General features: G+C 43.5%; 1 protein-coding gene across 3 annotated transcripts in view; it reads left to right on the top strand.

The window, feature by feature from the left end:
* Window positions 1-27,654, top strand: part of HSD17B2 (hydroxysteroid 17-beta dehydrogenase 2) — a 62,102-nt gene that overhangs the window by 12,773 nt on the left and 21,675 nt on the right. For 2 of the 3 annotated variants that reach the window (XM_082863046.1, XM_082863048.1), the window contains exons 2-3: window positions 23,099-23,170; window positions 23,748-23,960. In XM_082863046.1, the coding sequence (XP_082719172.1) occupies window positions 23,099-23,170; window positions 23,748-23,960 (285 nt within the window). The remainder of the gene's footprint in view (window positions 1-23,098; window positions 23,171-23,747; window positions 23,961-27,654) is intronic. The other variant, XM_082863047.1, reaches the window with a different exon arrangement.

Below are 27,654 nucleotides of genomic sequence, written 5' to 3'. Positions count from 1 at the left end.
CCAGGGGATGAAGAAGAAGTACAAGCAGTCACTGTCTCAGCTTTCCTTCAATTTACTTTATTTCAATTCACTTATGTAGTGAATCGTCAATGGTTTGTGGTGCCAGTTATGGTTATAGGGTAGTTACGAGAATAAAATCATGTAAGTCATGCCAGTTGCTTAGTACTATGCCTGCTGCATAGTACAAATCAGTGAATGCTACGGCAGGAAACTAGAGAAGACAAAAGACAATAAAGCAATCAGAGAAAGCCTCATGTTGGAAGTAATACCAGCTATTTTTCTGGGCTGGAACAGGTAGTCTCCACGTTGGACTCTTATCTCTCTGTTCCTGCCAAGTTAAACAGAATGCCTCCTGTCATCACATTTGCCGACCTTTATGAGTATTTGTTTGATGTCTTCTTCCTTCTAGAGCAATAGCTCTTGACTGGAGCACTTTTACTTCCCAGAGGACATTTTAGCAATGACTGAAGATATTTTTGGTTGTCACAACTTGGGGGCATGGGAACAGTCCTTTGGCATCTAATGGGTAGAAGCCAGGGATGCTGCTAAACATTGTACAATGCACAGGATGGTCCCCATAACAAAGAATTACTTGATGTCAGATGTCAATACTGCTGAGGTTGAGACACCCTGTCCTAAGGTGTGAGCTCCCTAGATCACGGGCCATATCACTTTTATTGATCACGGTGTCCCCAAGTGCCAGGTACAGAGCAAGTCACATGATGGGTACCCAATAATAATAAAAGGAAATGAAAGGAAGTGGATAAAGAAGATGTGAGATACACACACACACACACACACACACAAAGGAATATTACTCAGCCATAAAGAAAGAATAAAACATTGCCATTTGTGATACGATGGATGGATCTAGAGGGTACTAGGCTAAGTGAAATAAGTCAGACAGAGAAAGACAAATACTGTATGATTTCACTTATATGTGGAATCTAAAAACCAAAACAAACAAACAAACATGATAAAACAGAAGCAGAGTTACAGATACAGAGAACAAATAGAGGGGGGCGGCCGAAGAGAGAAATAGGTGAGGGAGGTTAAAAGGTACAAACTCCCAGTTGCAAAATAAATGCATCACAGATATGAAATGTACAGTGTGGGGAGCATAACTATGTAGTATCTTTCTATGGTGACATATTATAACTAGACTTGTGGTGATCATTTTGAAATGTATAGAAAGACCAAATCACTATGTTGTATAACAGGAACTAACATAGTCTTGTAGATCAATTATACTTCAAAAACAAACAAACAAACAAATTCATAGAGAAAGAGATCAGATTTGCCGTTACCAGAGGCGGGGAAGGGGGAATTGGATAAAGGCAGTCAAAAGGAAGGAAAAAAAAAAGAAATTGGGGATTGAACTGGAGCTTGAAGAATAGGCCAGGTCTGAATGTATTTTTCTCTGCTTTGAGTACACAGTGGCAGAGGGTGCTGGGAGTTGTTTGGAAAAGAAGTTCACAAAGGAGACTAAATATTCTATCCCCAATGGAATGGAAGAGATGAAGCAGCCCTGGGGCTTTACCAGGAGACTGACACTGCTATAAAAGAGAGAGTCTAAGAACAAAGGGTTTGGAACTGAAGGTAACACAAGAACATCCCAGACTGAGCACTTCATTGTTTTGACAGATAGAATTCAGCCAGCCTCAGAAGCAGCAGAGATAGAATTTTTTTTTTTTTTTTTTTTTTTGCGGTACGCGGGCCTCTCACTGTTGTGGCCTCTCCCGTTGCGGAGTACAGGCTCCGGATGCGCAGGCTCAGCGGCCATGGCTCACGGGCCCAGCGGCTCCGCAGCATGTGGGATCCTCCCGGACCGGGGCACAAACCCGTGTCCCCTGCATCGGCAGGCGGACTCTCAACCACTGCGCCACCAGGGAAGCCCAATCTACCGTTATTTCTTGATTAAATAAACACTTTGCTAAATGACATCTCTTGGTCACGACTTCCGGTTCTCCTTGTTTCTTTGATCCTTCATCTAATCATAACTCATTAACTAAAGTGCTTCCTAAGAACTTTTCCTAGCAGCACAGGCTTTGGCTGCACTGAAGGTGCAGAAACATAAGGATCCACAGCGCCCGTGCAGATTAGAACCCGTGCAGATCAGGCACTTAGTGACCTGGACCACAGAGAAAAGAAGGCAAGCCCAAAAGCACTAAAAGCAGGGGAGATTTGGAAGAGGCACGCATTCCAAACAGGCGAAGATTAACATGCCCCTTGTGCAGAGTCTACAGAGGAGACAGAGATCCTTGAAATCGTCACCATTTTTAATTCTCCTGAGTTAAAAACAATGACAGGGATTGCAAACTAAGACAGCAAATACCAACATAACCAATGATAAATTTAGCAGGAATAGGAAAAGTCCATAGTGCCAGCCATGGACTCTGAGTTTCCCACCAGACGGTAAGCCCCTTGAGGGCAGTGACTGGGTCAATCTCGGTCAGTATTCAACTCCCAGCATTCAGCCCAGTGTGAGGCAGAGAGAAGCTGAGTGAAGTAATGAGCGAGACTCTTTGGTTGGGGCTAGCTTCTAAAGGTGTTATAAATCAACTCTGAGACTATGCACAGAGAAGACTTGACTGTGTGGTTTTTGTCCCTGAGGGAAGCTTCATCTCTGGTTGCTGCTGGGAACCAACAAAAGGCTGGACGTGGAGAGTCGCCCATGGGCAGGGTATCCCCTTGGCACTATGCAAGGAGGTTCTAACCTAGAATATATAACCATAGATAGAAGTTCACGTTTTGGTTTAATCAAGCAAATAATCAAAGTGACTCAGATATCAGGGAGGGTCACCCTGCCCCATTAAGTCAAGATATCATCTGCTTGAGTCCCTATATGAGGGGCTCATATAACCTGTGAGAGGTCTATCCATGCTCTCTAAAACATGTTTGCAAATCCCCAATCTTTCTCCAAGTCAGCTCTGACTCTCATTTCCAGTGAAGGTGAACTCCTGTTCTCTACGCTGCTTTCCATCAAACCATTTAAGGGCCCCTTTTCCTTAAATACTCACCCTCAAACCACCTACCAGGAAAAAAAAAAAAAGCCACACACACCACACACACAAATCAGCTGAAAGTAGTAAGCTTTCCAGAAAATTCAAGGCTCTTCTGTCATAGCAGACACGGTAGATATTAGGCTGCCCTATTCTTCTATTATTTTTTATATCTTACTTTTTATTGACTTATAATTCACATACCATAAAATTCACCATTTAAAGTGTACAAGGCAGTGGTTTTTAGTATATTCATAAGGTTATCCAACTGTCACCACTAACTAATCCCAAATTTTCATCACCCCCAAAAGAAACCTGGAACCATTAGCAGACTGTTCTGTTCTGAAAATGTCACTTAGTCATTTCTGCCTATTCGACTTCTCAACCTCCTGACATGTTGCTTTCCATCCCCACCACCTCCACTTCATCTTTTTGGGGTGTCACTCATTCTCCCTTTCTATTAGTGTTTTTAGCTGGAAGGGAATAGTACATGGCAATGCTGCCCAGTGGAAATATAATGCAAGCCACAGAAGTAATTTAGATTTTTCTAGTAGTCACATTTTAAAAAAATGAAACAGGTAAAATTAATGTTAATCATATATTTTACTTAATGCAATATATCCAAAATGTTATCACTGCTGTATGTAATCGGTATAAAAGTTATTAATGAGGTATTTTTCCTTGTACTAAATTTTTGGTGATTTGTTTGTATGTTACTTCCTTGGAGAAGTCTTCCACGATCTGCCTCCTCAAGGCTGGTCCCGTCTGCCTCAGTTATTCATCACAGCACTCATTTAGTTCCTCTGTAACACTCAACACAATTCATCATTTTCTTTTTTATATCATACAGGTAATGTCTGTATCCCACACTGGACTGTAAACTTTGTGAAGATGGTGCTATAGTCTAAATTACGTTCTCCCCAGGAATTCCCTGGTGGTCCAGTAGTTAAGACTTCATGCTTCCATTGCAGGGGGCACGGGTTCGACTCCTGATCGGGGAACTAAGATCTCACAAGCGGCGTACGCAGCCAAAAAAACAACAACAAAAAAAGAATTACATTCTCCCAAAATTCATATATTGAAGCCCTAGCCCTACCACTCCCCCAAAGTGATGGTATTCAGAGATGGGGCCTTTGGAAGGTGACTGGGTTTAGATGAGCTCATGAGGGTGGGGCCCCCATGATGGGGTCAGCATCCTTACAAAAAGAGATACCTCTCTGTCATGTGAGGAGGCCTGCAGTGAGCTTTCTTCGTGCAGGCCAGGAAGATAGCTCTCACCAGAACCTGATCATGCTGGCACCCTGGTCTCTGATTTCTGGCCTCCAGAACTGTGGGAGAATGGATTTCTGTTGTCGAAGCCATCCAGTCTACGGTATTTTGTTATGGCAGCCTGAGCTGACTAATACAGATGGGGATCACATTTATCTTCCTCATCAATATATCCCAAGTGCCTACCACAGTGCCTGGCACACAGTACGATCTCAGTAAAAACTTGGCGAATGAATGAATAAGTAGATATGGATGTCAAAAATTATTAAGGTGTAACAATAGCTACTTAGACAAGTCACCTAGAATAGTATCCATTGGGAACTTTTCTTTCTGGGAATTGTCAGCAAACTTGGAGATTGTCCTCCTGGGAATGGGCCACAAAACGCAGATGAGATTTACTCATAGCTGTGGTCCAGGCAACAAATGTTGAAACTCAGTTCTCTTGTCTGTGAAATGGGGATAAGCAGATTGACCCTATAAGCCATTTATTCACTCAACAAACACAGAGTTCCCAGTGTACTCCAGGCACTGTGCTAGGTGCTAGAGATTCAACAGGTCACAAAGCAAAGTTCTTGCCCTCATCAAGTCTGCATTCTACTGGGAGAGACAAATATTTAAAAATTAACGTACCGGGACTTCCCTGGTTGTGCAGTGGTTAAGAATCCGCCTGCCAATGCAGGGGACACAGGTTCCATCCCTGGTCCGGGAAGATCCCACATGCCACAGAGCAACTATGCCCATGCACCACAACTATTGAGCCTGTGCTCTAGAGCCCATGTGCCACAACTACTGAGCCTGCATGCCACAACTACTGAAGCCTGCGCTCCTAGAGCCCATGCTCCGCAACAAGAGAAGCCACTGCAGTGAGAAGCCTGTGCACAGAGTATCTCCCACTCTCCACAACTAGAGAAAGCCCGTGAGCAGCAACGAAGACCCAACACAACCATAAATAAATAAATTTATATTAAAAAAATTAACATACCAATATGTCATACAATGTCAGGTAGTGGTAGGAACAATGAATAAAAATACTGAGATATCCTAGTTAAGGTGTGTAGTACAGTGTCTCAAATATAATAAGGGGCCAATAAATAGTAGCCTTTATATCTTACTACTCAAGTTATGATTTACTACACAGTATCTAAAGAGATACTTTTAAAATAAAAGTCAGCTCATGTCACTCCCTTGTTCAAAACTTTCTGATGCCATCTCATCACACTTAGAATAAAAGCTGTAGTCATCACCATGGTTGAAAGCAGGGTTTCTCTATCTTGGCACCACTGACATCGGGGCTGGATACTTCCTTGTTGTAGGGCTGCCCTGTGCATCGTAGGATATTAAGCGGCATCCTTAGACTCTACACACTAGATGCCAGTAGCACCACTCAACTGTGACAACTAAAAATGCCTCCAGGTATTGTTGGATGTCCCCTGGGGTGGGGGCCAAATCGCCCCAGTTGAGAACCGTTGGCTTAATGGCCCCACTTGAGCTGGCCTTGAACGACTGCTCTGATTTACCTATTATTCCCTTCCTCACCTACTCTGCTCTGGTCAAAATGGCCTCCTTGTTCTTCCTCTAATAATTATGTCCTAAGAGCTTTTCGCTGTGCCTATTCAGCCTTCCCTGGGTTATCGGTTCAACTGCTCCTGCACAGAGGTGCCTGCCCTGACCTCCATACAGAACCTGGCATCCTCCTCCCCAGTCGCAGCACTTATCACCTCTTAATATCATATGCATTTGTTTGTGTGTTTATTGGATGTATCCCATCTCCTTCTACCATGTAAGGTCCATGGGACAGGGACTTGGATGGTTTTATGTACTTCTGTACCCCCATGATCTACTATGTGCATAGCACATAGTAGGTACTTAATAAATAGCTGTTGAGATGGCCAGTAGGCACATGAAAAGATGCTCAGCATCGCTAATTATTAGAGAAATCAAAACTACAATGAAGTACCACCTCACGCCAGTCAGAATGGCCATCATTAAAAAGTCTACAAATAACAAATGCTGGAATGGGTGTGGAGAAGATGGAAACTTCCTACACCGTTGGTGGAAATGTAAGTTGGTGCAGCCACTGTGGAAAACAGTATGGAGGTTCCTCAGAAAATTAAAAATAGAATTACCATATGATCCAGCAATCCCACTCCTGGGCATATACCCAGACAAAACTATAATTTAAAAAGATACATGCACCCCTGTGTTCATAGCAGCACTATTCACAATAGCCAAGACATGGAAACAACCTATATGTCCATCGACAGAGAATGGATAAAGAAGATGTGGTACATGTATACAATGGAATACTACTCAGCCATAAAAAAGAATGAAATAATGCCATTTGCAGCAACATAGATGGAACTAGAGATTATCATACTAAGTGAAGTAAGTCAGAAAGAGAAAGACAAATACCATATGATATCACTCATATGTGGAATCTAACATGTGACACAATGAACCTATCTATGAAATAGAAACAGAATCACGGACATAGAGAACAGACTGCTGGTTGCCAAGAGGCAGTGGCGTGGGAGAGGGATGGATTGGGAATTTGGGATTAGCAGATGCAAACTGGTATGTATAGAATGGATAAACAACAATGGAATGAAAGCCTGGATCCAACTAGAAAATAACACAATATTTTGTGTGTGAGTAGGGATGGCAAATAGCTTCCTCTCTTTGCTGTCTCTGGTTGGTTAGGCGTATGTGGGGGAGTGGGTTCTAAGGGAGAGAGGGCTTTGATTGAACAACATCCATGGTGGCATCAGAGGGGTGTGGTGGCAGGGACATCCCAACCCTGTTGGAAGGAACTAAGTCATTGATGGTGATGGCTAATGAAACAGAAAATAGAGAACTTCTGTAAATCGGAGATCTCTTGGATTTCTGGGCAGGATTTTAGTCAACTTTGGCAGGTAGCATCTTGCACCATTATATGTTAGAAGCAGCCAAGTGAGGTTTTGGCTACATGTTGGCAAGAAGGACATCCTGTCAGTCAGGAAACACCTTTCCCGTGCAAAAGATACACAGAGACATTATTAAGGCAGTCCTCTGCAGATGAAACTATAGATAATCATAGGGAGGAGGAACTAAGCCACCCTGGGATAATGCAGGAATTTAACGACATGTCCAGGTAGTTTTCCCTTCTTTGTGTTCTGTTAATCTTAAGTAAATTTACTTTTTGTGTAGTAGTGTGCTATTTTTTTACGGAGTTGCTTAACATGTTTTTACAGGTGTTACTTTGCTTGTAAAGTTTCTTGTGAAATACAGGGTTGGGACCGTTTGAAAAAAAATTCCACTAACCAAACCACGTGAAAACAAAGCATCCTGTAACATACTTGACCAGTACTCTTTAAAACCATCAAAGATATCAAACACAAGGAAAAGTCTAAGAAAATGTCACAGCTGAGAGGAGCCTGAGGAGATAGGATGAATAAATATAATATGGGATCCTGGATGGGATCCTGGAACAGAAAAAGGTCATTAAGTAAAAAGTAAGGAAATCTGAATAAAGTATGGAATTTAGTTCATAATAATGATTCAGTGTTGGTTCATTAATTATAGAAAACGTAGCATACTAATGTAAGATGTCAATAATAGGGGAAACTACCTGCAGGGCGTATGGGAACTCTCTATACTCTCTTCCCAATTTTTCTATAAATCTAAAACTGCTTAAAAAATTAAAATCTATTTTTTTAAAAAAGACCCACTTTACCTTGAGATCTTGGGCATGAAATAAGGTAACATATATAAACATAAGGCTCTCAGACTTTTGGGACCTAGATCCCAGCACTGTTTTAGGCACAGAGGACTGAACAGTGAAGTAGATAACCCAGTAGATTCCCTGCCCTGATGGAGGTGACCTAGTTCTTTCTCTTTCCTGCCTGTATTCTTCTCCAATGGGGTGTTCACTAAAGAAGGGACTTTAAGTTCTCTGTAAACAAAAACTATGGCCTGTACTTCCCAGGACTTTTCTACTTATAACATTCATTACTCTCTGTTTTAATGATTTACCTAATGTCTGTCTTCCCCCAAACCAGGGGTTCTTCACCGCAGCGCTATTGCCGTTTGGATCATTCCTTGTAGTGGGGTCTGCTCTGAGTGCTGTGGGCTGTTGAGCAGCATCCCTGGCTTCTACTACTGGAGGCCAACAACACTCTCAGAGTTATGACAACCAGAAATGTCTCCAAATGTTGCCATGCATCCAGGGGGACAAATTCACCCGTGACTGAGATCCCTGCCTTAGGTGATTCTCGACCCTGGCTGTACACTGAAATCACCTGGAAAGCTTTAGAAGCTATTGCCAATACTAAGCCCCATCCCAGGCCAACTAATTAAGACTCTCTGGGGATGGGGTCTGGGCACTGACATTTTCTAGAGTATCTCAGTGATTCTAGTGGGACTCACGATTGAGAACCGCTGTTCTAGGCAGTAAGCTTCATGAAGGCAGGGACATGTCTTTCTTTTATGGTGGTATTTCTAGGACCTAACACAGTGATCCCTTAGTGAATGAAAAATGAATAAATGAATGAATGAATAAAGGTGGAGAGAGGCAGGAAGACGTGTCAGAAGTTAAATGTGGTATTTAGGGAAAGCCAGAGCACCACTTTTTTTTTTATGGTCATGGACACCAACAGTTGAATAGATTCTTCCTACTTCTTTTTGAGGAGATGGGCATTTAATAGATTTTTAAAAAGTATTCTCTGAGTCTCTGCAAAGGCACCCTAAGTGGAAATGGTCTGGGGAGGTTTGGCTGAGGCCCCTAGTACTGCCAAGAAGTTTCCACACTCTTGTCTAGATACTTAACTCACCTCTTTCTAATGGCTTCTGGTCTTGGCTCAGGATTTCTGAAATTCTGGCCATCTCAGCTGACTGAACATCATGCCCATCAGCGTCAATTTCCGGGATGTCAGTATTGAGTCTCATGTCTAGTGTTTCTTAACTGGCATACTCTTAACACATGTAATATGAAATCTTGGACAATTATGATGTTATCTTCTGTGGCATTTGAGGATGTATATCCCTAACTTGGTGGCAATCTGATGGGAGGCTGAGCTGAGTTGGCTCTTTTTGGTCATGAAATGCAGAAAAGGAGCTATAGATAGATGTCAATGTCTTAGGATGAAAGGCATGGGAACTGAATGGAGGTGAGGATTGGGAGAGAAGGTTTTGGTCCTAAGTAACTGGAAGGAGGGTGATGCCATTTAGGAGAATAAGAAGTTCCAGAAGGTGAAGCAACTGGGGGCAATTGGTGATGAATTCTGTTTGAATTTGGAATGGCAACAGGTGGAGCTCAGGAGAGGTTTCAGGACTGGACTGTGGTCTGGAAATCCAACCACTTGCTCAAACCCAGCAGGGCTACTTTTTTTTTTTATCTTACCCACAGGATATAATCATTATTTCTTTTTCCTCTAACAATACATTTTATTTATTTATTTTTAACACCTTTATTGGAGTATAATTGCTTCACCATATTGTGTTGGTTTCTGCTTTATAACAAAGTGAATCAACTATACGTATACATATATCCCCATATGTCCTCCCTCTTGTGCCTCCCTCCCACCCTCCCTATCCCACCCCTCTAGGTGGTCACAAAGCACCGAGCTGATCTCCCTGTGCTATGTGGCTGCTTCCCACTTGCTATCTATTTTACATTTGGTAGTGTATATATGTCCATGCCACTCTCTCACTTTGTCCCAGCTTATCCTTCCCCCTCCCCATGTCCTCAAGTCCTTTCTCTACGTCCAGCAGAGCTACTTTCATTGGTTGCTTATTTTGCTGCACGGCTAGGAGTGGCTCCCTCATGCACCACTGAGAACAAACCCATTGCATTTTTCCTTCTGGAAGAGCCGTTGTAAGTCATTTGCACTGTTGCATGGATGATGGGACTCCATCCTCTGTGAAGGGAGCTGGGACCAGTGATGGGGACCCCTCTCAGGCAGAGAGCTTTCATTTTTGGTGTCCCCACTTTGTGCACCCCCCACCCCCACCAAGTGCTCAAGGAGACGATGAATGAATCATAGCAGTAAAAGAACGTGAAAGAGCAAGGGTGGGTTTGAGAGCCAACTCTAGTACATCCCAGCTGTGTAGCCTTGAATGAGTATATAAACTCGTGGCATCTCAGTTACCCATCTTAACACAGGAATATCAATAGTATAGAAGAATTATTCATAAAGGTTACATTCCAGGAAAAATGCATCTATTTTCATTAAAAAATTTACGTTGAGAGAGACCTTCAAGATGGCGGAGGAGTAAGAAGCGGAGATCACCTTCCTCCCCACAAATACATCAGAAATACATCTACATGAGGAACAACTCCTACAGAACACCTACTGAACGGTGGCAGAAGACCTCAGACCTCCCAAAAGGCAAGGAACTCCCCACGTACCTGGGTAGGGCAAAAGAAACAAGAAAAAACAGACACAAAAGAATAGGGACGGGACCTGCACCAGTGGGAGGGAGCTGTGAAGGAGGAAAGGTGTCCACACACTAGAAGCCCCTTTGTGGGCGGAGACTGCGGTTGGCGGAGGGGGAAGCTTCGGAGCCACGGAGGAGAGCGCAGCCACAGGTGTGCGGCGGGCAAAGCAGAGAGATTCCCGCACAGAGGATCGGTGCCGACCAGCATTCACCAGCCCGAGAGGCTTGTCTGCTCACCTGCCGGGGTGGGCAGGGGCTGGGAGCTGAGGCTCGGGCTTTGGTCGGAGCGCAGGGAGAGGACTGGGGTTGGCGGTGTGAACACAGCCTGAAGGGGGTTAGTATGCCACGGCTATACGGGAGGGAGTCCAGGAAAAGGTCTGGACCTGCCTAAGAGGCAAGAGACCATTGTTTCGGGGTGCACGAGGAGAGGGGGTTCAGAGCACCGCCTAAACAAGCTCCAGAGACCGGCTCGAGCCGCGACTATCAGCGCGGACCCCACAGACAGGCATGAGACGCTAAGGCCGCTGCTGCCGCTGCCAAGAAGCCTGTGTGCGAGCACAGGTCAGTATCCACACCTCCCCTCCCAGGAGCCTGTGCTGCCCGCCACTGCCAGTGTCCCGTGATCCGGGGGCAACTTCCCCGGGGAGAACACATAGCACACCTCAGGCTGATGCAACGTCATGCCGGCCTCTGCCGCCGCAGCCCCGCCCTGCACACCGTACCCCCTCTCCTCCCAGCCTGAGTGAGCCAGAGCCCCCGAATCAGCTGCTCCTTTAACCCCGTCCTGTCTGAGGGAAGAACAGACTCCCTCAGGCAACCTACACGCAGAGGCAGGGACAAATCCAAAGCTGAACCCCAGGAGCTGTGCAAACAAAGAAGAGAAAGGGAAATCTCTCCCAGCAGCCTCAGGAGCAGCGGATTAAATCACCACAATCAACTTGATGTACCTGCATCTGTGGAATACCTGAACAGACAAGGAATCATCCCAAAATTGAGGCGGTGGACTTTGGGAGCAAGGATATATATATATATATATTTTTTTTTTTCTTTTTCTCTTTTTGTGAGAGTGTATGTGTATGCTTCTTTGTGTGATTTTGTCTGTATAGCTTTGCTTTTACCATTTGTCCTAGGGTTTGTCTGTCCGTTTTTATTTTTCTTTTTTGTTTTTGTTGAGTATGGTTTTTAGCGCTTGTTATCATTGGTGGATTTGTTTTTTGGTTTGCTCTCTTCTATCCTTTTTTCTTTTTTAATTTCTTTTTAATTTTTAATAATTATATTTTAATAACTTTATTTTATTTTATTTTTTTCTTTCTTTCTTTCTTTTTTTCTCCCTTTTCTTCTGAGCCATGAGGCTGACAGAGTCTTGGTGCTCCGGCCAGGTGTCAGGCCTGTGCCTCTGAGGTGGGAGAGCCGAATTCAGGACATTGGTCCACCAGAGACCTCCTGGCTACACATTATATCAAACAGCGAAAACTCTCCCAGAGATCTCTATCTCAACGATAAGACCCAGCTCCACTCAATGACCAGCAAGCTACAGTGGTGGACACCCTATGCCAAACAGCTAGCAAGACAGGAACACACGCCACCCATTAGCAGAGAGGCTGCCTAAAATCATAATGAGGTCACAGACACCCCAAAACACACCACCGGACGTGGTCCTGCCCACCAGAAAAACCTCACCCACCAGAACACAGGCACCAGTACCCTCCACCAAGAAGCCTACACAACCCACTGAACCAACCTCAGCCACTGGGGGAACTATGAACCTGCACCTGTGAAAAGGACAACCCAAACACAGTAAGATAAGCAAAATGAGAAGACAGAGAAACACACAGCAGATGAAGGAGCAAGGTAAAAACCCACCAGACCAAACAAATGAAGAGGAAATTGGCAGACTACCTGAAAAAGAATTCAGAGTAATGATAGTAAAGATGATCCAAAATCTTGGAAATAGAATGGAGAAAATACAAGAAATGTTTAACAAGGACCTAGAAGAACTAAAGAGCAAACAAACAATGATGAACAACACAATGAATGAAATTAAAAATTCTCTAGAAGGAATCAATAGCAGAATAACTGAGGCAGAAAAATGAATGTGACCTGGAAGATAAAATAGTAGAAATAACTACCACAGAGCAGAATAAAGTAAAAAGAATGAAAAGAATTGAGGACAGTCTCAGAGACCTCTGGGACAACATTAAATGCACCAACATTCAAATTATAGGGGTCCCAGAAGAAGAAGAGAAAAAGAAAGCGATTGAGAAAACATTTGAAGAGATTATAGTTGAAAACTTCCCTAATATGGGAAAGGAAATAGTTAATCAAGTCCAAAAAGTGCAGAGAGCCCCATACCAGATAAATCCAAGGAGAAACACGCCAAGACACATATTAATCAAACTATCAAAAATTAAATACAAAGAAAAAATATTAAAAGCAGCAAGGGAAAAACAACAAATAACATACAAGGGAATCCCCATAAGGTTAACAGCTGATTTTTCAGCAGAAACTCTGCAAGCCAGAAGGGAGTGGCAGGACATATTCAAAGTGATGAAACGGAAAAACCGACAACAAAGATTACGCTACCCAGCAAAGATCTCATTCAGATTCTATGCAGAAATTAAAACCCTTACAGACAAGCTAAGAGAAGTCAGCACCATCAAACCCGCTTTACAACAAATGCTAAAGAACTTCTCTAGGCAGGAAACACAAGAGAAGGAAAAAACCTACAATAACAAACCCAAAACAATTAAGAAAATGGTAATATAGAAATATACATATCTATAATTACCTTAAATGTAAATGGATTAAATGCTCCAACCAAAAGACATAGACTGCCTGAATGGATACAAAAACAAGACCCATATATATACTGTCTACAAGAGACCCACTTCAGACCTAGGGACACATACAGACTGAAAGTGAGGGGATGGAAAAAGATATTCCGTGCAAATGGAAATCAAAAGAAAGCTGGAGTAGCAATTCTCATATCAGACAAAATAGACTTTAAAATAAAGACTATTACAAGAGACAAAGAAGGACACTACATAATGATCACGGGATCAATCCAGTAAGAAGATATAACAATTGTATATATTTATGCACCCAAAACAGGAGCACCTCAATACATAAGGCAAATGCTAATGTACATAAAAGGGGAAATTGACAGTAACACAATCATAGGAGGGGACTTTAACATCCCACTTTCACCAGTGGACAAATCATCCAAAATGAAAATAAATAAGGAGACACAAGCTTTAAATGATACATTAAACAAGATGGACTTAATTGATATTTATAGGACATTCCATCCAAAAACAACAGAATACACTTTCTTCTCAAGTGCTCATGGAACATTCTCCAGGATAGATCATATCTTGGGTCACAAATCAGCCTTGGTAAATTTAAGAAAATTGAAATCGTATCAAGTATCTTTTCCAACCACAACGCTATGAGACTACACATCAATTACAGGAAAAAATCTGTAAAAAATTCAAACACATGGAGGCTACACAATACACTACTTAATAAGCAAGAGATCACTGAAGAAATCACAAAATACCTAGAAACAAACGATAATGAAAACACAACTACCCAAAACCTATGGGATACAGCAAAAGCAGTTCTAAGACAGAAGTTTATAGCAATACAATCCTACCTCAAGAAACAAGAAACATCTCAAATAAACAACTTAACCTTACAGCTAAAGCAATTAGAGAAAGAAGAACAAAAAACCCCAAAAGTTAGGAGAAGGAAATAAATAATAAAGATCAGATCAGAAATAAATGAAAAAGAAATGAAGGAAACAATAGCAATGATCAATAAAACTAAAAGTGGTTCTTTGAGAAGATAAAATTGATAACCCATTAGCCAGACTCATCCAGGAAAAAAGGGAGAAGACTCAAATCAATAGAATTAGAAATGAAAATGGAGAAGTAACAACTGACATTGCCGAAATACAAAGGATCGTGAGAGATTACTACAAGCAACTCTATGCCAATAAAATGGATAATCTGGAAGAAATGGACAAATTTTTAGAAAAGCACAGCCTTCTGAGACTGAACCAGGAAGAAATAGAAAATATAAACAGACCAATCACAAGCACTGACATTGAGACTGTGATTAAAAATCTCCCAACAATCAAAAGCCCAGGACCAGATGGCTTCACAGACGAATTCTATCAAACATTTAGAGAAGAGCTGACACTTATCCTTCTCAAACTCTTCCAAAATATAGCAGAGGGAGGAACGCTCCCCAACTCATTCTATGAGGCCACCATCACCCTGATACCAAAACCAGACAAAGATGTCACAGAGAAAGAAAACTACAGGCTAATATCACTGATGAACATAGATGCAAAAATCCTCAACAAAATACTAGCAAACAGAATTCAACAGCACATTAAAAGGATCATACATTATGATCAAGTGGGGTTTATCCCAGGAATGCAGGGATTCTTCAATATACACAAATCAATCGACGTGATACACCATATTAACAAATTGAAGGAGAAAAAACATATTATCATCTCAATAGATGCAGAAAAAGCTTTTGACAAAATTCAACACCCATTTATAATAAAAACCCTCCAGAAAGTGGGCAGAGAGGGAACTTACCTCAACATAATAAAGGCCATATATGACAAACCCACAGCAAACATCATTCTCAATGGTGAAAAACTGAAACCATTTCCACTAAGATCAGGAAGAAGACAAGGTTGCCCACTCTCACCACTATTATTCAACATAGCTTTGGAAGTTTTACCCACAGCAATCAGGGAAGAAAAAGAAATAAAAGGAATCCAAATTGGAAAAGAAGAAGTAAAGCTGTCACTGTTTGCAGATGACATGATACTAGACATAGAGAATCCTAAAGATGCCACCAGAAAACTACTAGAGCTAATCAATGAATTTGGTAAAGTTGCAGGATACAAAATTAATGCACAGAAATCTCTGGCATTCCTATACACTAATGATGAAAAATCTGAAAGAGAAATTAAGGAAACACTCCCATTTACCATTCCAGGCAAAAGAATAAAATATCTAGGAATAAACCTACCTAAGAAGACAAAAGACCTGTATGCAGAAAACTATAAGACACTGATGAAAGAAATTAAAGATGATACCAACAGATGGGGACATATACCATGTTCTTGGATTGGAAGAATCAACATTGTGAAAATGACTGTACTACCCAAAGCAATCTACAGATGCAATGCACTCCCTATCAAACTACCAATGGTATTTTTCACAGAACTAGAACAAAAAAATTGCATAGTTTGTATGGAAACACAAAAGGTGTCAGTAGTACAACTGTCAAGTATTTTCTCTTCCTGGATTAGGAGCTGAGCCTTGTATGGCTCTCAGGGAAGTCTTAAGTGCACTAGTGTTTTATTCTATTTATCTACCATTTAATTATACCTCAATCTATTTTATAGGGAACAGGCTGTGTCAACATGAGGGTGGCAATCTGATGGATTGCTTAAATCTTAAACAAGGGAGGGGAAAGTCCTTTCCTCCTTAGTTTTCCACAGGTTTCCAGATAAACAGGGCTAGTCCCAGATGACCTTTGTTAAGTGGGACAAAGAATTGCCTGTGTGCTGGGCTGCGGGCAGGGGGGTGGGTGGTGGGGTGGGTGGTGGCGAGTCCCGGTGGTGAGGATGTTGCCCATAGAAATGCGCATGCGCATTAGGAAGTGGTGAGTCCTGATCTGAGAGCATGACCCGTGGGAAGGGGCAGCTTTGGGATCCTCAGCTTGAGCTCCTGAGTTCATTGTGGGAACGCAGGCCCGGAGTTGGCCCGTCTCCTGGTTAATCAAGAGAAACCATCGATCTGGCTTTTCAGGTGAAATAGCTGGACTCTAAGTGTTTACTTAAATTTTTTACGAAACACAGTGTGTGGGCCAAGCAAAACACATATTCAGACGGTGTCCTCTTATTTGGTATCGATACATAGCAGGTCCTCAATTTGTGTTTGTCTATTCCACTGACAGAACTGAAATTCCACTATGAGAATGGGCCTTGATACCTCTGAAGACGCTCATCCACTGAGAAGCTCTGCTTTAAGCTGCTGTTGTTCAAAGATATGGACAAAGGGGAGACTTGGAGGAGCTTTAGGGACAGGGTCTGGGAGAGACGGGACCACTGGCAGAAAGCAGAGGGTAGTCCTTGGCCAATTCATCACTGTGGTTAGAATAGCTATGATGACCTTCTGAGATAAGAACTGAACTGAAAATCCTTTTGGTTCCAGGAACTAGAAGTAGCCAATGAAAGGAGTAGCATGGATTAAAAATTTAAAAAATACCCAGTTGCCATTTATTTAACTAACACCTGGATGGTAACTGCCATGTGCCAGGCTGTGGTCCAATTACTTTAGTATATATAATCATTTAATCCTTCTAACGATCTTATGAGGCAGGTCCTAGTATCACCTCACTTTATAGATGAGGAAACTGAGGCACAGAGAGGTTAACTGGCCAAGGTCACACAGCTGGTAAGTAGCAGAACGAGGATGTGAACCCAGGTATCCTGGCTCAAGAATCCAGGCTCTCATCATTTCTCTCTCTACTGCATTTTGACAGGGAGAATTTTATCCAATAGTGAAAAATGATGATTTATGGTTTCGTAGACTATGTAGAAATAGCGAAAACTGGTTTATGTAATACTAATTTAAAAATTAGTTGTCAAATCATATGTGTGCTATAACTGTAATTGTTAAAGAACACTGTATAGGAAAAAAAGACTAGAAGAAAAAGTACGAAAGTTATGAAAGTTATGTTAGATTGGTGAGGTTATGGATGGTTTCTTCTTCTTTTGTTTATCTTTTTGTTCTTAAAGTTTTATTACTTATATGATGTTTTACTAATGTCTAGAAATTGTTTACAGGCTTGCAAATTCTTCCCCCTTCATCTCTCTTTCTGAATGCAGCTTCCAAGGGACCAGCTTGTGTCCAAGAGCACATGCAGTCTGTCTTTACAGGGTGGGTGTGTTTCATTCAAGGGACCTAGCCCTGAAGAACTTCGGAAGTTGAATTATTCACATCTTGCCTAATTTAAGACTTGACCCAACAAATGATGGGATGTGTTTCTGTTCAACAGCTAATCCGGCGCCCCCATGTGGTAATAGCGTAAATCCACTTACAATTAGCCCACCAGCTCTGAAACTATACAATTCTTAATTCTTCTGAATTCAAGTGATTCGCGTCTTCGTTTTTCACACAAATTGACTTTATTAATATTTTAAAATAAATCACTATTTCACATTCACTCCTATTTTGCAAAAATGGGACTCTAGTACTCGTTGCTTGCTCCAAGCTGATGGATTTCCAGGCCACTAGAGATAGAATGATCTCAAAGGGCATAGCTTAAAACCACCCCCAGCATTTTCCCCACCCTCTCTTGGGGTAGACATCCAACTCAATATGTTTTCTGGGACTTATTTTTGAGTCAGGAGCCCTAGTGCCATAGGACTCTCTCTCTCTGCATTTTTAAGGCATTAAGGCCAATGTCCTTTTTCTTTTTCTTTTTTTTTTTAACATTTATTTATTTTGGCTGCACCGGGTCTTAGTTGCAGCACGCAGGATCTTTGTTGTGGCATGCGGGATCTATAGTTGCGGCATGCAGGCTTCTTAGCTGCAGCATGTGGACTCTTAGTTGTGGCATGCGTGTGGGATCTAGTTCCCTGACCAGGGATCAAACTCGGGCCCCTACATTGGGAGCGCAGAGTCTTACCCACTGGACCACCAGGGAAGTCCCAAGGCCAACGCCCTCTTAAATGCCCATTTAGCCAACTCATGCTTTTTTTTGATCACCTACTATATGCTAAGCCCTGTGCTCTGGAAGCTTTGAATATTTTATACTCCAGATGTTTATATGCCAAGCCCTGCCTGGGTTCCAACCTACCTCTGCCACGTGCAGCTGAATGACTTAACCCTTCTGTGTTTCAGTTTCCTCCTCTGTAAAGCGATGACAGTAAAATGACTTATCTCCCAGGGTGGTTGGAGTTAATATGTGTGAGGCTGGCATTAGAGTCATACTAGGTATGATACTTTTCAGAGGTTACTATTGGGTAACTTATGAAACACTTTGCCTTTTCACAAAGGCCCCCACCTTGTCTTTGGGTTTCTGGAGTGCACAAGGGCTACTCTATCTAGACAGGGAGCGGCTCCCCAGCCACATACTTTCCCAAGGCCCTCTTAACCCTGCACAGCCCTAAGAAAACCAGGGCTAGCATAGCCTGATCTCTAACAGGAGATCAGAAATGATGTCTGGGTTAGAGCCACGCTACTGATAACAAGTCACATATGACAGGCGGGGCCTTGTGCAGAACATCCTCTGTCTTATTGACTTCCAAGGTCAGCCTAGGAGGGAGGTACTGGTATAACCTCACTTTCCAGATAAGGAAGTGGAGGATCCACATGACTGTATGTAACATTTCCCAAGGCTCAGACATGGGAGAGGCAGAATCAAGCAGTCTGAGTCTTAACCAAGATGTTTAGCTGACTGTCAGTAGAGGCAAACTCCCCATCTACCAATATCATGAATGTAAAGGCCTGTAAGTCAAGAAGGATGTCATGTGCCTAGTATTATTTAAAAAAAAATCTATTATAGCAATTATAGGGACTGTTAAGCACATCACAAATATCAACTGGTGTAGGCACCATTATCAAGCCTATTTTACAGATGAGGAAGCTGATGCACAGAGAGGTTAAATAACCTGACCAGGGTTGCACAGGTAGGGATGGTGGGGCCAGGCTCAAAACCAGGCCTCTATGCTACCTTTTCTCACTGGTAAGGACAAACAGATGGCCTCCCGTGAACTTTGGCTTTCTTAATTCACTGTCAAATAAAAAAAACAAATCCAGATTTTGTATGGAAAGACTTTATTCTACAGGATTACTATGGGGCCAGGGGCAGGACTGTTGCAGTGAAGGGAACACTTTGACCACAGGTCTGCAAGTATCTCAAGGGTTAGACAAAAAAGAGTTTTGCTTTCATGGGGAGGGTGAACAAGTCTGAAAAGAACCAGGTGAGGGGAATGGGGATAGGCCAGGAGTGATCAGACGGCAGAGGAGGGACCATCTTCTCTGAGGCCAGCCTGTTCTCAGGAGGGGCTATCTGCTGCCTCAGGCTGACAGTGGGCCAGGACCTGGGGGAAGGAAAGAATCTATACCAAAGTTTGGTTAACAAGCATTTTGTTCCAGTGACTCTCTGGGGACAAACAGTTTAGCTTGTCATTTATGAAGCAAAGGGTTGGAATTTGGAGGGCCTGGGTCTGGCCTTGTCATTGGTAAACAAGGAGGGCATCCCTGAATCCTCTCTAATTCACGTGGAGAAGGTGACTCCTTTGCAGGAAACTATTTCCCAGAACGCGAAGAGTGGAAGTGGTTTTTTGTTTTTTTTGCGGTACGCGGGCCTCTCACTGCTGTGGCCCCTCCTGCCGTGGAGCACAGGCTCCAGACACGCAGGCTCAGCGGCCATGGCTCACGAGCCCAGCTGCTCCGCGGCATGTGGGATCTTCCCGGACCGGGGCACGAACCCGCGCCCCCTGCATCAGTAGGCGGACTCTCAACCACTGCGCCACCAGGGAAGCCCTGGAAGTGTTTTTTTAACTTTTGCTGTTTTCCAGGACCACAGGGCTCGGTAAAGTTCAATACGTCATCTCTCATTTTGTGGCTAGCATCTCCCGTAGGCCAGGCTCTTCCTAGGAACTTTCCGAAGAGAGTTAGATCCTGGATTCACGAAGCTGCCTAAGCTGGTCTAAGGCATTACCTTGGAAACTGTCTTTGGATCATTCTCTATTCAGAGAAAATGGGGTCAGGATCAAAGTATCTCCTCCTTCTTTAACTTAGCATAATGTTTTCAAGATTCATCCTTGTTGTAGTGTGTATCAAAACTCCATTCCCTTCTATTGCTGAATAATATTCCATTGTATGGCTAGACCACGTTTTGTTTATCCACTCGGCCACTGATAGATGACCCTTTCTCACCTTCCTTGGTAGGCACCCTGGCTGAGTTTATTTGCTGCATGGAGGTGAAGGTCACAGCCTGCATCTCTGCACCACAGGATGATTCTCGCTGTGCAGAGGCAACATGCTGGCATCCTGATATGACACAAACCTTTCAGGGGAACTGGGAGCTTTAAAACCCATGGCCCCAATATGCCCAGCCACACCACCCAGGAGGCAGAAGCACAGGGTGTGGTGCGCCGCAAATGGGAGGGGCCTTCTGTGAACACCTGCTCTCGCCCAGCAGAGTGTGTTTCATCTGGCTCCAGGTTCACGCTTCACTCCAGTCTGGTTCTGAGTTAGTTATTTCCAGGTTAATTTCTGTCCGTCCTTGCTGGGCCACAAGAGGCTCATTCAGAGGCTGGCTTCCCCAGACCTTCCTTCTCTGCTTTCACAGATAAAGGAGAAGGTGGTCCAGGATGACGAAGAGTCAGGCACTGGGATTCAGGTCCATCCCTTCTATCTCTGTGACCTTGGCCTCTCTCATTTTCACTTTCCCCATCTGTAAAATGGGAATGATAATCTCTACTGGAGACATGGGGAGAATAATTTTACAAGACAGATTCAACCACCAGTGACATTTGGTGGTTTCCAGGGAGAGGCCACATGCATTGCAGCCACCACCTGGTGAACTCGCCACTGTCAAAGATCTGGCCTCAGATCTTTTTTTTTTTCCTCTAAAACACTTAGCTTTATTAGAGAAATGGTACTAAAAATAACAAAGATTCAAACAACATTTGCTCTATTCTACTTACATATCATAAATAAGAAGCTTTGATGCAAGACACACACTCCTTCACAATCTTTCCACGCAGACCCTGAAGCTGGATTTGTCCAATGTCAGGTCCATTTCTACAGGGCAAACCTACATTTGCAGGGCTCGCAAAATTGTTATACGCATGTAGTATTATATTTTAAAACCAGAATTCTAATGTGCTAATTTACAGCACAGCAGAGATCTGTCACGTGGCCCAGACGCTTAGGTCTGCCTCAGTGGGTACGGTCTCCTCCTCTGACCAGGACCAGGCAGGAAACCATGCACACACAGGTAGATGTGGACATACAAGAAACAAAGTAAAGTGCAATCAACTATGGTAACCAGACGCCTTCATCTTGTGTTCGGAGGGGCAGGAGTGCCCACATCTTCTGTCTGAGGGGCAGAAGCGCCCGCACCTCTTCCTAAGGCTGCACTCTCTTGGGCAGTGTTTGCAGACACCACCTACAATGGCCTCTTGGTAATACCTTTTCCTATACTTACAGGGCCCATCTTCATTCTAATTGGCATGACCTTTAAAAGAAGAGAAATTACACAAGAAAAATCAGTACTCTCTTGCAGCAAAAATGGAAAACATTGTAAAACAAAGCTCTGTCCATTCTGCCTCTCCTCCTAGAGGCAACTACTATTACCATCTTGGTGTCTCTCCTTCCAAATCTTTCCTTTTATATTTGCATGCATGGGTAGGTAGAGAATTAGTTTCTTCCACCCCTGTTTTGGGTCATAAATTGGATTCTTTATAATAATTGCTGTACTATAACATTTTATTTCACTTAACGAAGTATCTTGGAGCAGTATCTATTCCAGTTTATATAGTTCTACCCTATCTTTTAAAATCACTGTGTCATATTCCATCATGGGTACCATAATTTATGCAACCATTCTCCAATTCATGGATGTTAAGGTTAATTCCTTCTTTTGCTATTATATACAGTCCTGTAAAGAACATCCTTTGTCTCTGAATATATGTGAGTTTTTCCTCTAGGATAGATACTGAGAATTTTTGGGTCTCAGTATCTAAAATGGTCATAGATTTCACCCCTTCACATTTATCAGCAATATCTGTGAATGCCTGTTTCTCTGTCCTTTTGCCTTTTGATGGTGATTATCTTCTCTTTGGAGACTGTAACACTTCTGGTCAGATTCCAGGCAGGTCTTGTTAGCTTCGAAGTCAGACATCTTTTCTGATCACTGACATACTGAACCTTGAGTTGACTGTCAGCATGCTGATTTCCTGAATTTTCTGATTCTTAGGGGGATGCCTGACTGTAGCCCCCAACTGCTGACAAGACAGATTCCCTCAAGGTTTACAGGAAAGACTGCCTCACACAGCCGATGTGAAGATGATCTCTTGTCTTTAGAGCTGTAGAAACATATTAATTGTTACACGTTTATTCTGGTATGGCTCAAAGGGTGATTTTACGTCCACTTTGTCTTCATCTTCGGAATTTCAGGTCTCTACGTTTGTACTTGTGGATGTGAAACAATTTCTCTAGGGTCCGTAATATCCTCCAGAGTGGGTTGGGTAAACTCCCATCTCAAATTCTGGTAGGCTTGACATGTATTTTACATATGATCTTATCCTCTGGTTTCACAAAGCAGTGCACTTAGGGATTTCTATCTGGTTTCTGTTGCAGATGTCTTCCTAGGATTGATGTCTATTCAGTGGTTTGGGAGAAGGCCATGGCTAGGGAAAAAGTTCCGAAGAGGTGAGAAGGGCAGGTGGCTATGAGCCTTCATCTTTCATAATCCAGAAGGAGTTGGCCCCTGTGGGCAGCCTCTGCTATTGTCCTGGGTCCACTATGAAGCAGGACATGACACTTTGCTACATCTTTAAAATGAAGAAACCAACTCCAAAGTACTAGTTTGTAATGAATGTTTTACCGAAGATTTTATGCAGTGATGGAGGTTATTACATAAAATACTACATGAGGAGATTAATAAAAAAGCTTCCATTACATGTCTTAGTTTTCCCTCCTACGTTCTTTGGCCACCAGCCACTCCTGGACCCCTCCCCCCCATCAGCATTTCTCCTCCCACTTATGCCCCCACCTCAAATTCTACCTCACCTCCTTTCTTTTTCATACAGAGAACTTTGTCTCTTGTGGCTTCTCTGCCCATTTTCTCACTTAGCAAAAAAATAAAAATAAAAATAAAACTTCCTCAAGACCTACTCTCTCCAGAGAACATGGACCATCATAAATAGCATGCAGTGATTTTTTTCTTCAATGATTTTTCCTGCCATTGTGGTTTGAGCCCACTTTGTATTGCCTTGACCCCTTGCAGGTGGCGATTCTGGGATTGGCCATGCTTTGTCCAAGTATCTGGACGAGTTGGGCTTCACGGTATTTGCTGGAGTTCTGGATGAAAAGGGATCTGGAGCAGAGGAATTACGAAGAACCTGCTCCAAGCGTCTCTCCGTGCTCCAGCTGGACATTACCGACCCGCAACAGATAAAAGATGCCCACAGCAAAGTGAAGGAAAAGCTGCAGAACAGAGGTACTGCCTTCAGCCACCTGCGCCCTCGAGTGCCCTCCACCCTCCTTGCAGACGCCCAACACTGGTTCCAGCCTCTCATTACCATTGTCCTCTAGTCTCTTCTGGCACCTGGAGACCCCTGTACTGAGCACCTGCCACACGCTGGCACCTTTTGCAGACATGAAGACATTAGGAATGAGTCAGGTGTGGTCCGTCCTCAGAACTTACAGAATTCTCCATCCCATTCCCTCCAGCATCTGCTTGGTCACTCTCCCATTAATTACTGCCCCTCCTCATTTCTTTCCTCTCACCGATATTAACTTGTATTAGACTTAAGAAAATAGCTTCATAATCACTGCCTTCCCTTAGCCACTGCCTTTCTCTTCCTCTTCCTTTGCAGCCAAGCTCCTTGGAACCCTGCCACCCTGTTTCCACTTTTCACCATGCCTCCCTAAGTGGTCTGGCCAAGCGAATCAGTATTATCCTAAACACCACGCTCTTAATTTCTCTGCTGTGTTTCAGTGTGTTGATTATCCTCCCCTGCTTGGGCTTTGGGGTCTCCAGCCCCCTCTTGCCCTCCTAGTTCTCTGCTCATTCTTTCTGCTTCTCCTGTATGAACCTCTTCCTCCGCCCCTCCCCCCATTCCCCTAAATGTGAATGTTACTGAGGGCTCCATCCCCAAACTTCCCACTCCATGTTTCCCGCGCTGTACTGTTCTCTCCTTATACCAGGAATTCTCACGTGGGAAGTGTTTTAAAATACCTGTGCTTGGGCCCAGGATGGGCTATGTAACTTGGGGGGGGGGCAGGGCAAAATGCAAATTATGTGGTGCTCCTTGTTTACAAAATGTTTAAGATGTTTAGGTGGTGCCGGCAGAAAATTAACCAAACATGAGGCCTTTCTGAAACACAGGTCACACACCCGTGATACCCACGCAACCCGGGACCTTCCCCCAACAGATTAAATCAGTACCTACAGACAATAACTCAGCTAATACTTCCACAGTGAGGCCAGTACTGTTGCCCTCCTTTTGCTGAGAATGTCCACTGTAAAGAAGATCCCATTTGGGGGTCCCAGGCATCAATACATTTGAAAGCTCCCCAGGTGATGCTAATATTCTGCCAGAGTTGAGAAACACTGCGATTTAATACGATAACTTCTGAATGTGTGTTACCAACCTAGCTCTCCTCTAAACGTCAGGACCTATAGGCATATAAAATTGGTTAGCAGACATCCCACCTCAATTTGTCAAAAACTGACCTCATTATCTTTTTCTCTGCTGCCGGTCTGCAAATCAGTTTACCCTCCTGCATCCGACGACTCAGACACTGGCTCAAACGCCAGCACTGCCACCTAATCTATCATTCAAGTCAGCAACCTGGGGGGTCACTTAGACCTGCCGCTTACCCTCGATTTCTGCATCCTGTTGGTCCGGAGTCCTGTCAATTCTATGTCCTAGATCTTTGTCATCCCGCCCCTTCCTATCATCCCCAGGGAGCTGTGGCTTAACTGGGGCCCTCATCTCCCGCCTGAGCTCCCACAATGGCCTCCTTGCAACAAGGCTTTCCTTCCCCATTGCTTTCCAAATGGAAAGTGGTCTTTACAATGTGCACATCTTATAGTGTCATCCATTTCCTGAAAACCTTTTTTTTTTTTTTTTGCGGTACACGGGCCTCTCACTGTCGTGGCCTCTCCCGTTGCGGAGCACAGGCTCCGGAAGCGCAGGCTCAGCGGCCACGGCCCATGGGCCCAGCCGCCCCGCGGCAAGCAGGACTCCCCTGGACCGGGGCACAAACCCACGTCCCCCGCATCAGCAGGCGGACTCGCAACCACTGCGCCACCAGGGAAGCCCATCCTGAAAACCTTTTGATGATCAGAGCCTCCATGTCTTGCATTCCTCCCAGGAGCAAGGCCTATGCTTTGCCTCATTGAATGGTTCTGTGGTTCTCCATCCACCACCAAACACCTTAACAAAGATTCGAAGGCCCTTCAGGAAAATGGCCCTTGCCAAACCCTTAATCTGCAATACCTGCTGGTCCACTCAGTAAATTCTGGAATGGTTTCCAGAACAGAATGTACTAGTTTACATCTTTGCATGTCCAGCTTCCTCTTACCCAAATTCCCCTCTTGCCTCACTCCATTCCTCTAGACTCTTGCTTCTGTCCAGGTGCAGACTCTACTCTCAAAGGAGACCTAGCTCAAACATCTCTTGCATGACCCTCCTCGTAATCCAGGTAACATCATTCACTTCCTGTTCTGGACCTTCACCTGATATCCGTTGCACACACTGGTCTTACCAATTATACAAATCTGTCCATCTCTCATTCCTCACCACAAGGTTCCTTGAGAACCAGAACCATGTCTCCAACAGGATCCTTTCAGACGCAAGTGACACAACCCAATTCAAAACTGCTAAAGCATAAAGGGAATGTATTTTGCTTAAATAACTAAAAAGGCCCGTTGATTTCAGGCATGTCTGGATCCAGGCACTTAAGCAACGTCATCAGCACCCAGTCTCTGTTTCTTAGCTCTGCTTTCTCCTGTTTTGCCTTCACTTGGGGGTTTTCCGTGGAGGCCTCAAGCACTTCCTGCTTACATCCTCTTTACAGCTGACCTTCCCAGCAAAAAGAGAGTAATATTATCTGCTTCATTTGGTAGTTGAAGGAGTAGTTATTAGATACGGAGCACTTACAAGAGTCCCTGACATGAGGCAAGCAGTCAGGAAGAACTCCTATTTTCCATTCATTCAACATTAAGCACAGCCCCTGGCATATAGTAAGTGCTCAATATACATCTGAGAAATGAGATGTATATCACTCAAGATACAGAACTGTTCCATCACCACCAGGCTTTCTCATGCTACCTTTTTAGAGCCCTATTCTCATCCTTAACCTGTTCTCTATCTCTTTGTCATTTAAAGAATATTCTATAGATCTTCCACCTGTCTTTGTGTAGCCTGTGAGCTCAGGATGGTTTTTACATTTTTAAATGGTTAAAAGAAATCAGAAGATTTTTTTGACGCATGAAAATTATGTGGAATACGAATGTCAATGTCCATAATGTTTTATTGGAACACAGCCACTCCCATTCATTTACAGATTGTCTGTAATGGCAGAGTTGAGTGAGTAGGACGTGCAGTGCTAAAATATTTACTATCCACCATTTTATAGAAAATGTTTGCTGGCCCCTGTTTTAGGGCATTCTCAAGCTGCCACCTGCATGTGGACTGGTCAAAGGTGTGCATCAGGCTGAGTGAATTAAAACCATCATTTGGAGGTGGGAGTAGAGGCATCCTCTCCTCCCATCACCATCCTTGTAATAGCTGTTGAGCTCTTACTACGTGCCAGGCATCATCTCACTTAATGCTCCCAATCATTATTGCATGTAAATGTCAGACCACCAACTCAGGTGTGCAAGAAATGTCATTTTATTTTCTGTAAGACAGTGCAGTTTCTATTTTGAGCCATCTTTCTGCCACGTGGCGAAAACTGTTTCAGTCATTTTGAGCTTTATCCCATTTCCCCAGGGTAGCATCTTAAATTCCTGGGGATGGGACATTTCATCTTCAATGGTCAGTGCCTCATGCTGGACTCTGCTGAGATGTCCAGTGCTCTGTCCAGTCCTCATGCAGGTTGGCTGCTACCTACCTCTTGGAAGCCATCAGAAAGGCACTGTTAGGGTTGGTGCCTCCTGCCATTTCTGGGCTTTTGCTAGC

The sequence above is a fragment of the Leucopleurus acutus genome (genome assembly GCF_964270905.1).
Source record: "Leucopleurus acutus genome assembly, chromosome: 20".
Lineage (NCBI taxonomy): Eukaryota > Metazoa > Chordata > Mammalia > Artiodactyla > Delphinidae > Leucopleurus > Leucopleurus acutus.
Note: the sequence above shows the minus strand (reverse complement) of the source record. Positions and strands in the feature narration are given on the sequence as shown.